Source organism: Cebidichthys violaceus, unplaced genomic scaffold (genome assembly GCF_023349555.1).
Source record: "Cebidichthys violaceus isolate CVI_PGR_0920_01 unplaced genomic scaffold, fCebVio1.0.p SCAF_5, whole genome shotgun sequence".
NCBI lineage: Eukaryota > Metazoa > Chordata > Actinopteri > Perciformes > Stichaeidae > Cebidichthys > Cebidichthys violaceus.
This window is the reverse complement of record NW_027176705.1, coordinates 6,718,034-6,729,206: the sequence shown is the minus strand read 5'-3', so window position 1 is coordinate 6,729,206 and position 11,173 is coordinate 6,718,034. Positions and strand designations below refer to the sequence as shown.

The 11,173-nt window shown below is 36.8% G+C and overlaps 3 protein-coding genes across 3 annotated transcripts in view; all 3 read left to right on the top strand.

Moving 5' to 3' along the window:
• Nucleotides 1–1,523: 1,523 nt before the first annotated feature.
• On the top strand, nt 1,524–5,722 carry LOC137887763 (globoside alpha-1,3-N-acetylgalactosaminyltransferase 1-like). The gene is made up of 8 exons (XM_068730958.1): nt 1,524–1,600; nt 2,707–2,748; nt 3,042–3,095; nt 3,686–3,752; nt 3,864–3,980; nt 4,226–4,359; nt 4,703–4,780; nt 5,022–5,722. Exons 1-8 carry the CDS (start codon nt 1,536–1,538, stop codon nt 5,167–5,169), a joined length of 705 nt encoding a protein of 234 aa, XP_068587059.1. The 5' UTR covers nt 1,524–1,535; the 3' UTR covers nt 5,170–5,722.
• A 277-nt stretch (nt 5,723–5,999) lies between these two features.
• On the top strand, nt 6,000–9,665 carry mpc1 (mitochondrial pyruvate carrier 1). The gene is made up of 4 exons (XM_068730889.1): nt 6,000–6,186; nt 7,940–8,036; nt 8,160–8,292; nt 8,775–9,665. The coding sequence occupies exons 1-4, from the start codon at nt 6,112–6,114 to the stop codon at nt 8,800–8,802; spliced, it is 333 nt and encodes a 110-aa protein (XP_068586990.1). The 5' UTR covers nt 6,000–6,111; the 3' UTR covers nt 8,803–9,665.
• Nucleotides 9,666–10,759: 1,094 nt separating this feature from the next.
• Nucleotides 10,760–11,173, top strand: part of kifbp (kinesin family binding protein) — a 6,954-nt gene continuing 6,540 nt past the window's right edge. Inside the window, exon 1 of the mRNA XM_068730993.1 lies at nt 10,760–11,173. This exon is cut by the window's right edge and continues 52 nt beyond it. Within this exon, the coding sequence (XP_068587094.1) occupies nt 10,770–11,173 (404 nt within the window). The 5' untranslated portion in view covers nt 10,760–10,769.

The window sequence follows — 11,173 nt, the reverse complement described above, 5'->3', positions numbered from 1 at the left end:
TTAGTTATACTTACTGTGGATTTTGAACATTTTGTACTTTTACTTATTACTTATTTATATTACTTGCTGCTCTTGTTTCTTACTCTGTATCTTGTTTGCACTGTCCACTTTGCTGCTGTGATCCTGTGAATTTCCCCACTGCGGGACTAATAAAGGATTATCTTATCTTATTCACAAAAATACATGCTTGAATTAAAGTAAAATGTACATTGGACTCCAACAAAGGTCTTCATGCACGCTGCTGCACATAAAGACAATCAGCACAACATCAGTGTGGACAGCATAACCATAATATAAAAACAGGAAAGAAAGGACAGATAAGCCAATAATATATGAATGACATTGTTTAATGTCCTAATATAATTTTATAAGATCATACGCATGAGAGTCAGAAGGCTTCTCACATAAATGGGCAATAGAATAAGTTTCAGCAGTGCTGTGCTGAAAGCAATGTATTTTAATATTTATTTTTTTTATTTCTATATTTATCGGTTTATACAACTGGGACAGCCGATACTAAAACACTTCATCTATCCAGGTTCAATAGCCCTCTACAAAGGAAGGAAATGTTAATGAAGAAACAAGTTCTCTGAACATGGAAAAATCAGTTATGACCACAGGCTGACATTCGTCTCTTGTCTCAAATTTGTATTCATCTATTTTCATACGCTAAATAGAGTATAGAAATTGCACATTTTTAAAAAGAAATGTAATTTTGCAACTGAACCGACATGAAATTTGAACTTTGTATTGCTCCAGTCTGAATATGACTTAGATTGGTATATTGCCCTGCTGACTTTTGAAATTTGACCTTTTATAGTTATACACCACTCACATGCTTCTATAAACACGCATTTATACACATTCAAACTTTTTGCACATTTGGTTAGATGATTAACTGTATTTTATTGTCAAAGCACTTGTACTCCAATAATGTCTAATCTAATTTTCTATATTTTATTAACAATTGACTCACTCCTCATTGTTATGTTACTCTTTAAGACCCTGTTTGTGATGAACAGAGTATGACTCAAACGTAATGAACTATGAAACATGAAATGATCAAAAACAAAAAGCTTAACAATAATGCAGGAGCACAAAAACTGGTTTCAGGAATCGCAAGGATATAAACTGGCAGAGGAGAACTCGTCTAACAAAATTACTGAGACAATCTGCCAACTGGTAGGTGAACAGCTTTTGTTTAAGTACAGGGGAGGTCTAAACAGCAAATGGAACATAGGTGCGGGACAAAACAGGTGGGAAACTAAACAAAGGCAGTAAAGTAACTGAGTAAGTATGGTGAAGGACAAAGTCATGCGAGTCGTCACACTGTTGATCTTTCTTCATGCTCAGTAGAACCTCCCCTTCTGTGGTAACAGATTCAATAATACCAAATGTGCTGTCTGTTATTTTACAGTAGGAATAAGCGTACAGACAGTGCTCTTAGTTTAGTTTAGTTTCTGTTATTTATTTTTTCTGTTGTTCAATATTGTTGCAGTTGCAAACATAGTTTATAAATTATCCACAGAATTGATATGTTGCGCTACATTACAAGGATCCATATTTTGGTAGGTCTTGGCTGTCTTCTCGTCTTTTTTGGGTAAGACTTTTTTACTGACTTTACACTACAACTTATCATCAAGGAAATAAAAGGCAAAACTATTTCAAAGGGACAGCTCACCCCAAAATCAAAAATACATATTTTCCCTCTTCTCCTAATTCCTACATAAAATGATTGCTTACAGCGAGGTCTGTAGATTATCTTGAGTATGGGTCATGATTTCTTGAAAGAGAAGAGAGAAAATATGTATTTTAGATTTTGACATTATGACGAAGAAATACTTTTAAAAAGTGACGATCAGAACATACTGTCAAAATACACTAAATAATTACCAACACTGAACCACAGGAAGAGTAGAATTCAAGTAATGTTCCACCTACAACATAGTAACATTACTGAAGGCAATGTGTTTTATTCTCTCCTTTTTAATCCAGTGGATGTAGAGATCAGTGTACAAAGGCTATATATGGAATATGCACATTTACCTTTAAACAAGAGCCTGAGTCAGATATGGGAAACGTTTCAATAAATGCAAATTCAGTCAGGAAGCGACACAAACATTTATATGTTTTTGTAACTGGTTTCATGATTATACAGACACCATATTTCATACAATAATATTTGTTCAACAGTAGAATGGCACAATGATAGACAAGTTGTAGAAAAAAAAAAGTTATCTTGGCTTCAATATATCATATTAGTGACACTGTCAAGTAGATATTTGTCCATTAGTTCATCCAAAATTGAGTTTCAAACAAAGCAAAATCGTTAAATCGTCAAAGAGAATGATAAAAATAGAATGCATGCACATCTTCACAACAAAATTTCAAGTGAGAAATCTACTATAGGGTGCTTTTTGTCAGTCTAGCTGCATTGAAGGCAGAGCGGATGCAGAATTACACACCAGATCATTATGGCCTTCAAATTATAATAATTCAATTGGTCATGAATTCAACTATTTACATTTAAATAATAAGAGTTAATCATTAAAGTAATGTAATCTAATCCATTGATTAAGTTGCAGAGAAAAAAATGTATTACTAAAACATCAGTGTTTCTTAAAAAAAACAAAAAAACAAGTTTAATTATGTTTAAAACTTGTAACTACCAATGTATTAATTTGTTGTATCTGTGTGTCTTCACAGGATCCTGTATATCAATCCGGGGCCAAGCATCTCATCCTTCCGGTAATGTCGCTGAAGACAGAGAGGTTGTGTCAGTTCAAATACATACATCAGATCCTAACCATAGAGCAAATAAATTAGAGCCACCGAACTGCTAATTCAACAAAGGGTAATTTACCAAAACAAATAGTCACAGTGCACATAGCCACTGGCTGGAGTGAATATAAAACTTTGAAAATTAAATGACACACTGTGTAAGTACTCATTAATCCTGTCTCTGCCCAACAGTTCCAGGAAGTGTCATACTGTATGAATTTGTTATATTATTAATAAATATTGTGTGTTTCTTTTTTAAGTTTTTGCCCGGACAATGGCGGCTGGAGGATCGGAGACCTCAAAATCCAAACTGGGTGAGGATGAACTTTTCTTTTCACCAACAGAGAGAAAACCACCCGCTCAAAGAAAGCTTTCCATTTACCCTTGATAACACTCTGGTTCACGTCCTGGCCCTGAAAAAAACGTTCTTTCTGGGAAGTGAGATGCAAAAACAGTTGCGATTACTTATTTACATGCTGCCAAAGTGAACAAAACAGAGATCTTCGAGATTGTAACTCCAAATAAATGACAAAGAATATGAAAGAGAAACATTATTGTGCCTCTGCTGCTGGTATGCAATAAAAATATCCTGCTTGCACCATATCATTATATAAATCAAGCAAAACTAGTATTGTCTGCAAGCTACATTTCTGTAAAGATAATTATTTTATTTTATTTTTGTATTGTTTATTAACTGGATCCCTATTAGCTGACGCCTTGGCATGTTTTGTCCTTTCTATTAACAGAAAGGACAAAACATAATATAAATACATGTCCTAAAACATACAATTAAAATAATTCAGTCAGATACAAAGTACAGTCAGAGACCAGGATGTATAGTATCAGAATCGACCATATACATATAAGGTAAGGACCGGAAAATCTCTGTTGTCACCATCCCTAGTGTCAACCGCTGGCAGGAAGTAGTGCTTGGTAGGATGAAATGGGCCACCATCACCATCGACAAACAGGTAAGAAGTGAAATGCACAAAATTAAATATGGTTCTCTTAAATATAATTTCTTGGTCATGCAGTTGAGTCTCTGCATGGTCAGTCTCACATCTCAACTGTAATGTTTTCAGATCCGTAATGAAGCAGACTATCTTTATATGATGGACATCGACAGTGTCTTTCACAACAATTTTGGAGCCGAGTCTTTCAGTCAGCTGTCTGCTGTGCTTCACCGTGGCTACTACAAGGTTTCCTACAATATATTCATGCCAAATTAATGGAAGTTTTTATCAATTTATCTTAATAACAATGTTATGTGATCTATTTGTTGTATGTTTTCATTGATTCACCTATTATACCATGTCTTATGCACTTGTCTTTTCGAACGATATTGCCTCATTTTTGGATCAGCTACCACATTAAGTGCCGTCACAGGTATCAGCTATAGCCTCTCATTCCTATTCCATATTTCAACATTTTTATTTTTTCTCAGAATACAAAAAGGGATCAGTTTCCTTATGAACGCCGTCCGGAATCCAAGGCCTTTATTCCTGCTGATGAAGGAGACTACTATTACACTGCTGCTGTCTGGGGTGGATACCTGGAGGACATGTATAAGCTAGTCAAGTAACCAAAATCTAAGTATTTTTAAAGTTATTTTAATTTTGCTATTTAAATTAAAGGACAATGTACTGCGCATAGAGATAGTAATGATTGTACAGAGCTAATGATAAGGTATACATTTAGACACTGGATGGGTAAAACCCTTTGCCCTTAACATCTGGTGTATTGTTAAAAACATAAATCACAATTACAAATATATATATGTATATTTAAAAAAACATTTAAGCCTGTTATAGGTTTTTGAGATGATTGCCACAACTAATTTACCAAGTTTTGTTTACAATGCATATTAAAAACAAAATAAAACTCTACAGTGACTCTTCTTCTACTTCTTTTGTTTCATCAGATACTGTTACACACAGTCGGAGGAAGATGCTAAGAATAAGATCGAAGCTGTTTGGCAGGAAGAGAGTCACCTCAATAAGTAACAACATGTGTTCAAATTTATCCCCTCATTTCCAATGATTTTACTGTTCTTATTTTTAAGGAACAAGTTTCAAGAGAATCCAACCTGCTCATATCCTCATTTTATCTGCCCGTCTTCATCACATTTCTTTTATTTATTAGATTGTATCAAGTTTCTTATTTTCTTGAAGAATCTCATCTTGAGTATTAGACACATGGATGTGGAATATACATTGCTTATCTGTCTCTCTGTCATGCAGGTACCTGCTGTACAACAAGCCAACCAAGGTGCTGTCTCCAGAGTACCTGTGGTCAGACTATGATCAAGTACCGACAGACATTAAAGTCGTCAGGATCTCCCAGTTGGTCAAGAACTATGCAGAAGTGCGGCCCAATGGTGGACACTGATGTCGAGTCAATGACATTAAGACCATACAACTACATTTAAAAATGATAGCTGGGGATATTTGTTATAGGTTGCTTTATCTATTCTGTAATGTTTATACTCAAATATATAAATAAATGATTAAATAACAATAAGTGGATTTCAATAAACTTAAACCAAACCACATTTTTTATTATTTTTGGTTGGCAGATGTCTCCCTCAAAGAACAGTTTAATTAAGGTAAATTGAACTGCAGGTATTACAATGTGCTTTGTTTTGTGGAGTTCTTCACCTCACCTTGCCTTGTCAGTTATTTGTGTATAGGCGTCAGACAACCTCAGCATCTGTTGCAGCTTTCACTTTGTATCAACTGTTTTTTTTTTTTTAAAGTTATGCACATACTCTGGACTTTGATGGTAAGCTTTGTGCAACAACACTGTTGTTTTAGTGCACCTGCATATATTGTTGCGGGGATTTACTATTGCATTTTTATTGCATTCATTTTCTTTTCATATTTTGTAGGGCATTGCATTGTGTGTATTGTATTATCTGTTGATGGCTGGAAATGTAATCACATTAATAATGTGTGTTTACACTTGTTTATTTTGCGTTGAGATGAGTATCTGAAGAAAAATGGTTACAAATGATGATGTGGTGTCTTGTGGTTTGTGGGGTGGAGGTAAATTTGTGATTTGTGATTTTGGGCTATACAAAATTAATTGAATTGAATTGAATGTTCAACTATATAATTCAGTTGCTAATCATTCTGGGTAAATTTCAAATAGAGTAGAGGCAGCAGACTGGGCCGACTGAGGTTGCGCTGCGTAGTTGCGACAGTGTCGTAAAGTGTCAATGTTGTGGTCGGAAATCAGACCAGTCGTCCTCTGAGCTGAGTTTTCAGTCGCCCTTCAACAGAGAAAGAGTGCGTTTCTTTGCCATAACAGACACCAGTCCAACGTTAAACCATGGCGGCGACAATTGCACGGAAAGCTATTGACCATTTGAAGAGCAAAGAGTTCAGGGATTATTTGACAAGGTATGTACAAATGAAAACTGTTAGATTTTCTATTAGCATTCATGCTAAAGTGACGTTTGCTAGTTGGTTGTCGATTGTCAGCTCGATAACGTTAGCTAATGCTTTACGGTCCCGATTTGTTCAGACAACGTTTTAATCAAACCCAATGAGTATTTTAAGTAATTTGTGTGTTACTTTGTGTTAAATTGACGTCGTTTCTCTCGATTCTCTGCTAGTTTTTCAAGGACGTTTCTGTAACAACGTTAGAAAGTAACCCTCAGTTCGCTTGTTTCTCCAGTTTATTACGTTCGCTGTTAATGGAGACAAAGGCAAGCAGAGACAACTGCTTTATTACTTTTTGACATGTTGTCAAACGTTGGTTAATGTGGACATGATACACACACCCGGGTGGTGTGTGCACTTTCCACAGATTAGCAGCAATCCACAGATGGATTTATGACAGTGATGCAAGGGGCCATTTTTGTTTACATTTGCAACATGCTGAAAATCAAGTAGAAACTCTAAGAAATGCACTGTAGATATGGTGAGGAATTATGTGTGGCCTTTAGCACCAGCTCTGGGGTTTCTTTGGCTTTCTGACACAACAAGGCTTTTTTGTGGTCTTTTTGTAATCAATGAGTTGGTGTGGTAAAGAGTTAACTGTAACTGTAGTTAAATAATTATATATCATCTAGGTACTGAAATGTTTCCTATTTCATTATGATCTAATTTAGTAATGAGGAACCGAAGCAAGATGAAGCAGGTGATGTTCCTCCCTGCAGGACCTGAACTCTTTAAATTGTACTAGTTCTCTTGTCATTCGTGAATTAGCTGAAACAAACCCGTGGCCTATTCTAAGTGTGTTTTGGAAAAACTTCTAATGATAAATCGGGAGAAGAGTTTTGTTCACAAATTCAAAGAAAATATTGAAGTCTTCAAATGATTCAAAGTTGTCCTGTTCTATTTTATTTCACTTGCAAGGGAAAGATGCACCACAGCCACCTCAGTCAGTGTCTGTGGTGAAAAGTTCAACATCGTACAAGATACCAAATCATTTTATGCACAGATGAGTTCACGCCTTGGGATAAATCATTGACAGGGAGTAGATGTTTTCGTACCCTGGCTATCGTTCTTATCTAAACACATGCCAGGTGCGTTAACTGGGAGTCAGTGATGGTTTTATGGTCTGTCTCAAACTTGCCAAACAGAAAAGGAAGACACTATGTCTTCACTTCCTCTCTCTGAAGTGGGAGTGTGTGACCAGCCGTGAGAAACACAACGCTGTGTTCAATAAAACTGATTAACTGCTTCTGCAGGACTGCTGTGTTTTGTCAGTGTTTGTTTTCCTTACTTTCCCTCTCAGTTGTACATCTTTTAAAACATTTCATGATAGTAAAATATATTTTTCCCATTACAAGTGGCAGCAGCTTTAGGTCACATCAGTATGACTTTTCTGTATTTCTCTTCTTTTCTCTTCTATATGGCCCTGAAAAATATAATCCTGTTCAACAGCACGGTAAGTACTCAAACTTTCTGTTTGTCATATTTGTCTCATACCCAATATGGGTGTATCATTTTTACATCTTTACTGACATGTATTTTCGACATCAGTACTTTTTAGACTTTATATTGTTTTGGGATTCATAATACAGATTTTACCATTAAGTATTGTCATTGTACTGTTCTGTGTTACTGTTCAACCATCTTAAGATACTGCTCAAACCATAAACTGTCTGTGGTTCAAACTGTATTTCGTCACGTTGTGTGCATCTTCACAGCATTTCTGGGGTCCTGTAGCAAACTGGGGTCTTCCCATAGCCGCCATCACAGATATGAAGAAGAGCCCTGAGATTATCAGTGGCAGGATGACCTTTGGTAAGACACGGACACATGTGCTGATAACCCCCCTTTAGATGCTTAATATGATAGAAGTAAGTGTTTTATAAGAAGACTGTGCTGAAATAAGCGATTACCTGTGTGTTTTATCCTTCCTCTCAGCTCTGTCCTGCTATTCCCTGCTCTTCATGAGGTTCGCCTACAAGGTACAGCCACGCAACTGGCTACTGTTTGCTTGCCATTTGACCAATGAGGGAGCACAGCTAATGCAGGGAAGTCGTCTCATCAAATACAAGTAAGCAATATTCTATGATGTGATTTTTTTGTTGTTATTGTAAACAGATCAGGTGTCATGAAAGTGGTGGCTTTATCTCATGGTCCACAATAACCTGTTCATAGACAAACTCCACTCTGTTGGTCATAATTCCATTCAAGCTTCTATGAAGAGTTTAAGAAATATAAGCGATGTTAGGTAGGTTAGCAGGCTACTATTATAGCATTTGCTTTGTCATAAAGCTTCAAGCTTGTGTGTTCAGGTTTGGATCATGATGTCCTTCTTTTGCCAATTGTTTGAAATGATAATGACCAAAAATAGTAGTGTCTTTCCAGTTATTTTTTTAACCTGGTCTTAATTTTGTCACCATGGCTTTTGACCTAGATCACTATTTCACCAATCACTTAATGAAAGAGTTAGGATAAAGAGCAATGTTATCGAAGTGAAACACTTGGTATGATGACGACGTAGGTTTGTAAACAACTGTTTCTATATTACTACAGCATGGAGAAGAAGAAGACGCAATCTTAGTGGCAGAGTGAAGCAGATGCAGAATGATCACTGCAGAGTGGCACCATGCTGTTAAAACCACCACGTAAACCTGGACATCAAAACCAATGCATCCAAACATCTTATCTAATCATTTAAACTGTGGCACTTGCACCATTTTTAACCTTAACCTATTGTTACCATGATTGATCATCCTCATGAATTTTCACTTTTACTACACAGACAGAAAAAAAAGCAGATGTTTTTTCTCCAAGAATTTAGGTCAACTGCTGTGTTTTTGGGGATGTTTTTGGAACATTCAATTTCAACACACATTGACACACAAAAATATGATGTGGGTGAATGTACACTTTGCTAAATAGCCTGACAGTTCGCTGCCTTGCACACTGCTTGTTGCACATTTTCAGCAAAGCAATCTTTAGTCATCAATCATCTCATTTTAGGTCATCAGCATTATTATTTGTATTACTTTGTTACCTGCTTAGTAATTGAAATATGAATGTTATTTCAAAGAGAACTTAGCCTGAAGTCATATTGTGATGTCCACACGATGGCAGATTATCACTTGCTAAACATTTGGACTTTAATCCATTAACCTTTACTTAAGCAGGGAGTACACACAGAGAGCTACACTTTTTGTTCGTTGTGCAAAATGTTATACTGTACAATGAAAACGGTGTGACATGGACTTTGGCATGGTTTTATGAAAGTATAATAAATAAGACAAGCTGCTTCTGTCAGTGCTGACCAAACATGTACTGTGTGTTGTTATCATATGTAGTTCACATTAATTTATTGCTATTGTATAATTAATATTATTTTTCCCTGATTAATGATTTGATTCTCTGGGTTTGTTCAAATAAACTGGCTATGAGCAACTTGAACGTAATTCAGCGGGTGATTTAAGTCAAGGACTCCACTGCTCCGTGTTTACACCCAACACTTTGCTCTGCAACGTAACGCCCTTGTTAAATTAACACTAAACACATCTTATCAACAAAGTTAGAAAGTACATATCAAATCAACAGGAAGCTAGTGGCTTCAAGCTGGATGAATATATTAAACAATTTTTCAATCAATACTGTCAAAACCAGTTGTGGAAGTAGTAGATCGTTTAAGAAAAGTACAAAAAATTAAAAGAAAAAACTCCTATCCTGCATTTTTACTTCACTAAAAGTACAGAGGTATTATCAGCAAATGCAATCAAAATGCTCATATTACTGATGCATTACCTTGAATAAGCAGCATTTAAAATTTGTAATTGAAGTTAAGGTGGCGTATACTGTATAAAGTATAAGTGGACTATACTGTAGCTAACAGAAAATGTAGTTGATGTATTTGTATGTTTGTGTTTTCCTCTGAAATGTCATGGAGCAGAGGTACAGAGTAGCAAAAAAATGTTCTCAGGTAAAGTGCAAGTACTATGGAATACCGTTTCTGCAATTATGTTTTACTTCTTTTCCGCCAAAAAAAAAAAGCACCAACACTTCTGTAACCGTAACACTGACCAGATGTTTCCAGTTGCTGTTCAGTGAAGGTTGCCACATCGGTTTTATTCTTTCTACTCCAGAACTGCTTCTTACTTAAAATTAATTATATTCAAGGGTGCGTTTGCTCAGTACAATCCCATGTGAAACAGCAAGCGATTGAAGTATGCCATCTGTTGTAAAGCCACATTTAAAGTTGTCTTCAATGTACTCACAATCCATTTATATGTAGAGTAACCTGCGAAGCTGCTGATATGCTTGTTGTGTTAAAGTATCTCATATTTTCGTGAGTACTGGAAACATCAGATCAGTGTTATGGTTACAGATGGATGCACCAAAAGTGTTTGTTCTTTTTTTTGCTGGCGGAAAAAAGTAAAGAGACGGCAGAAACGGGCTTCCATATTTTTGAGATAAATTGACTTGGAAAGAGATAACCTAAGTACTTCCAGTAGATGGCAGTAGTGCGATTATTGTAGCTAAACGACAAAGAAGAAGACCAATATGGCGTCTGTGAGCAGCGATGAGTGGAGAGCAGTTTGCGACAAATTCACCAACGCCCAGAATCTCACTGTTGTAGAATCACGAAATGACCCCGAAAACGACCCGTTCCGCTCCAAATACAAGGCCAGGGAGCTCCTCAGAGAGATATACTGCTCGCTCAAGAGCTTCGAGGCCGGTGACGGTGATGAGGAAAGCGGCGCAGAGGGCGGCGAACAGCGGCCGACAGAGCCGCCGGTGGACGGGCAGAGGGAGGACGGGCTCGGTCGGGGCTTCAGCGGCGACTCGCCGGCTGGGCTGCGGGCCGCTAAACTCGGGGCTGTCGAGTACTATCTGGGCGTCAACCATGTGGACACAGAGGAGCTGTCAGCCGGGCAGGAGCATCTGATGAACTGCATGAAACTGCT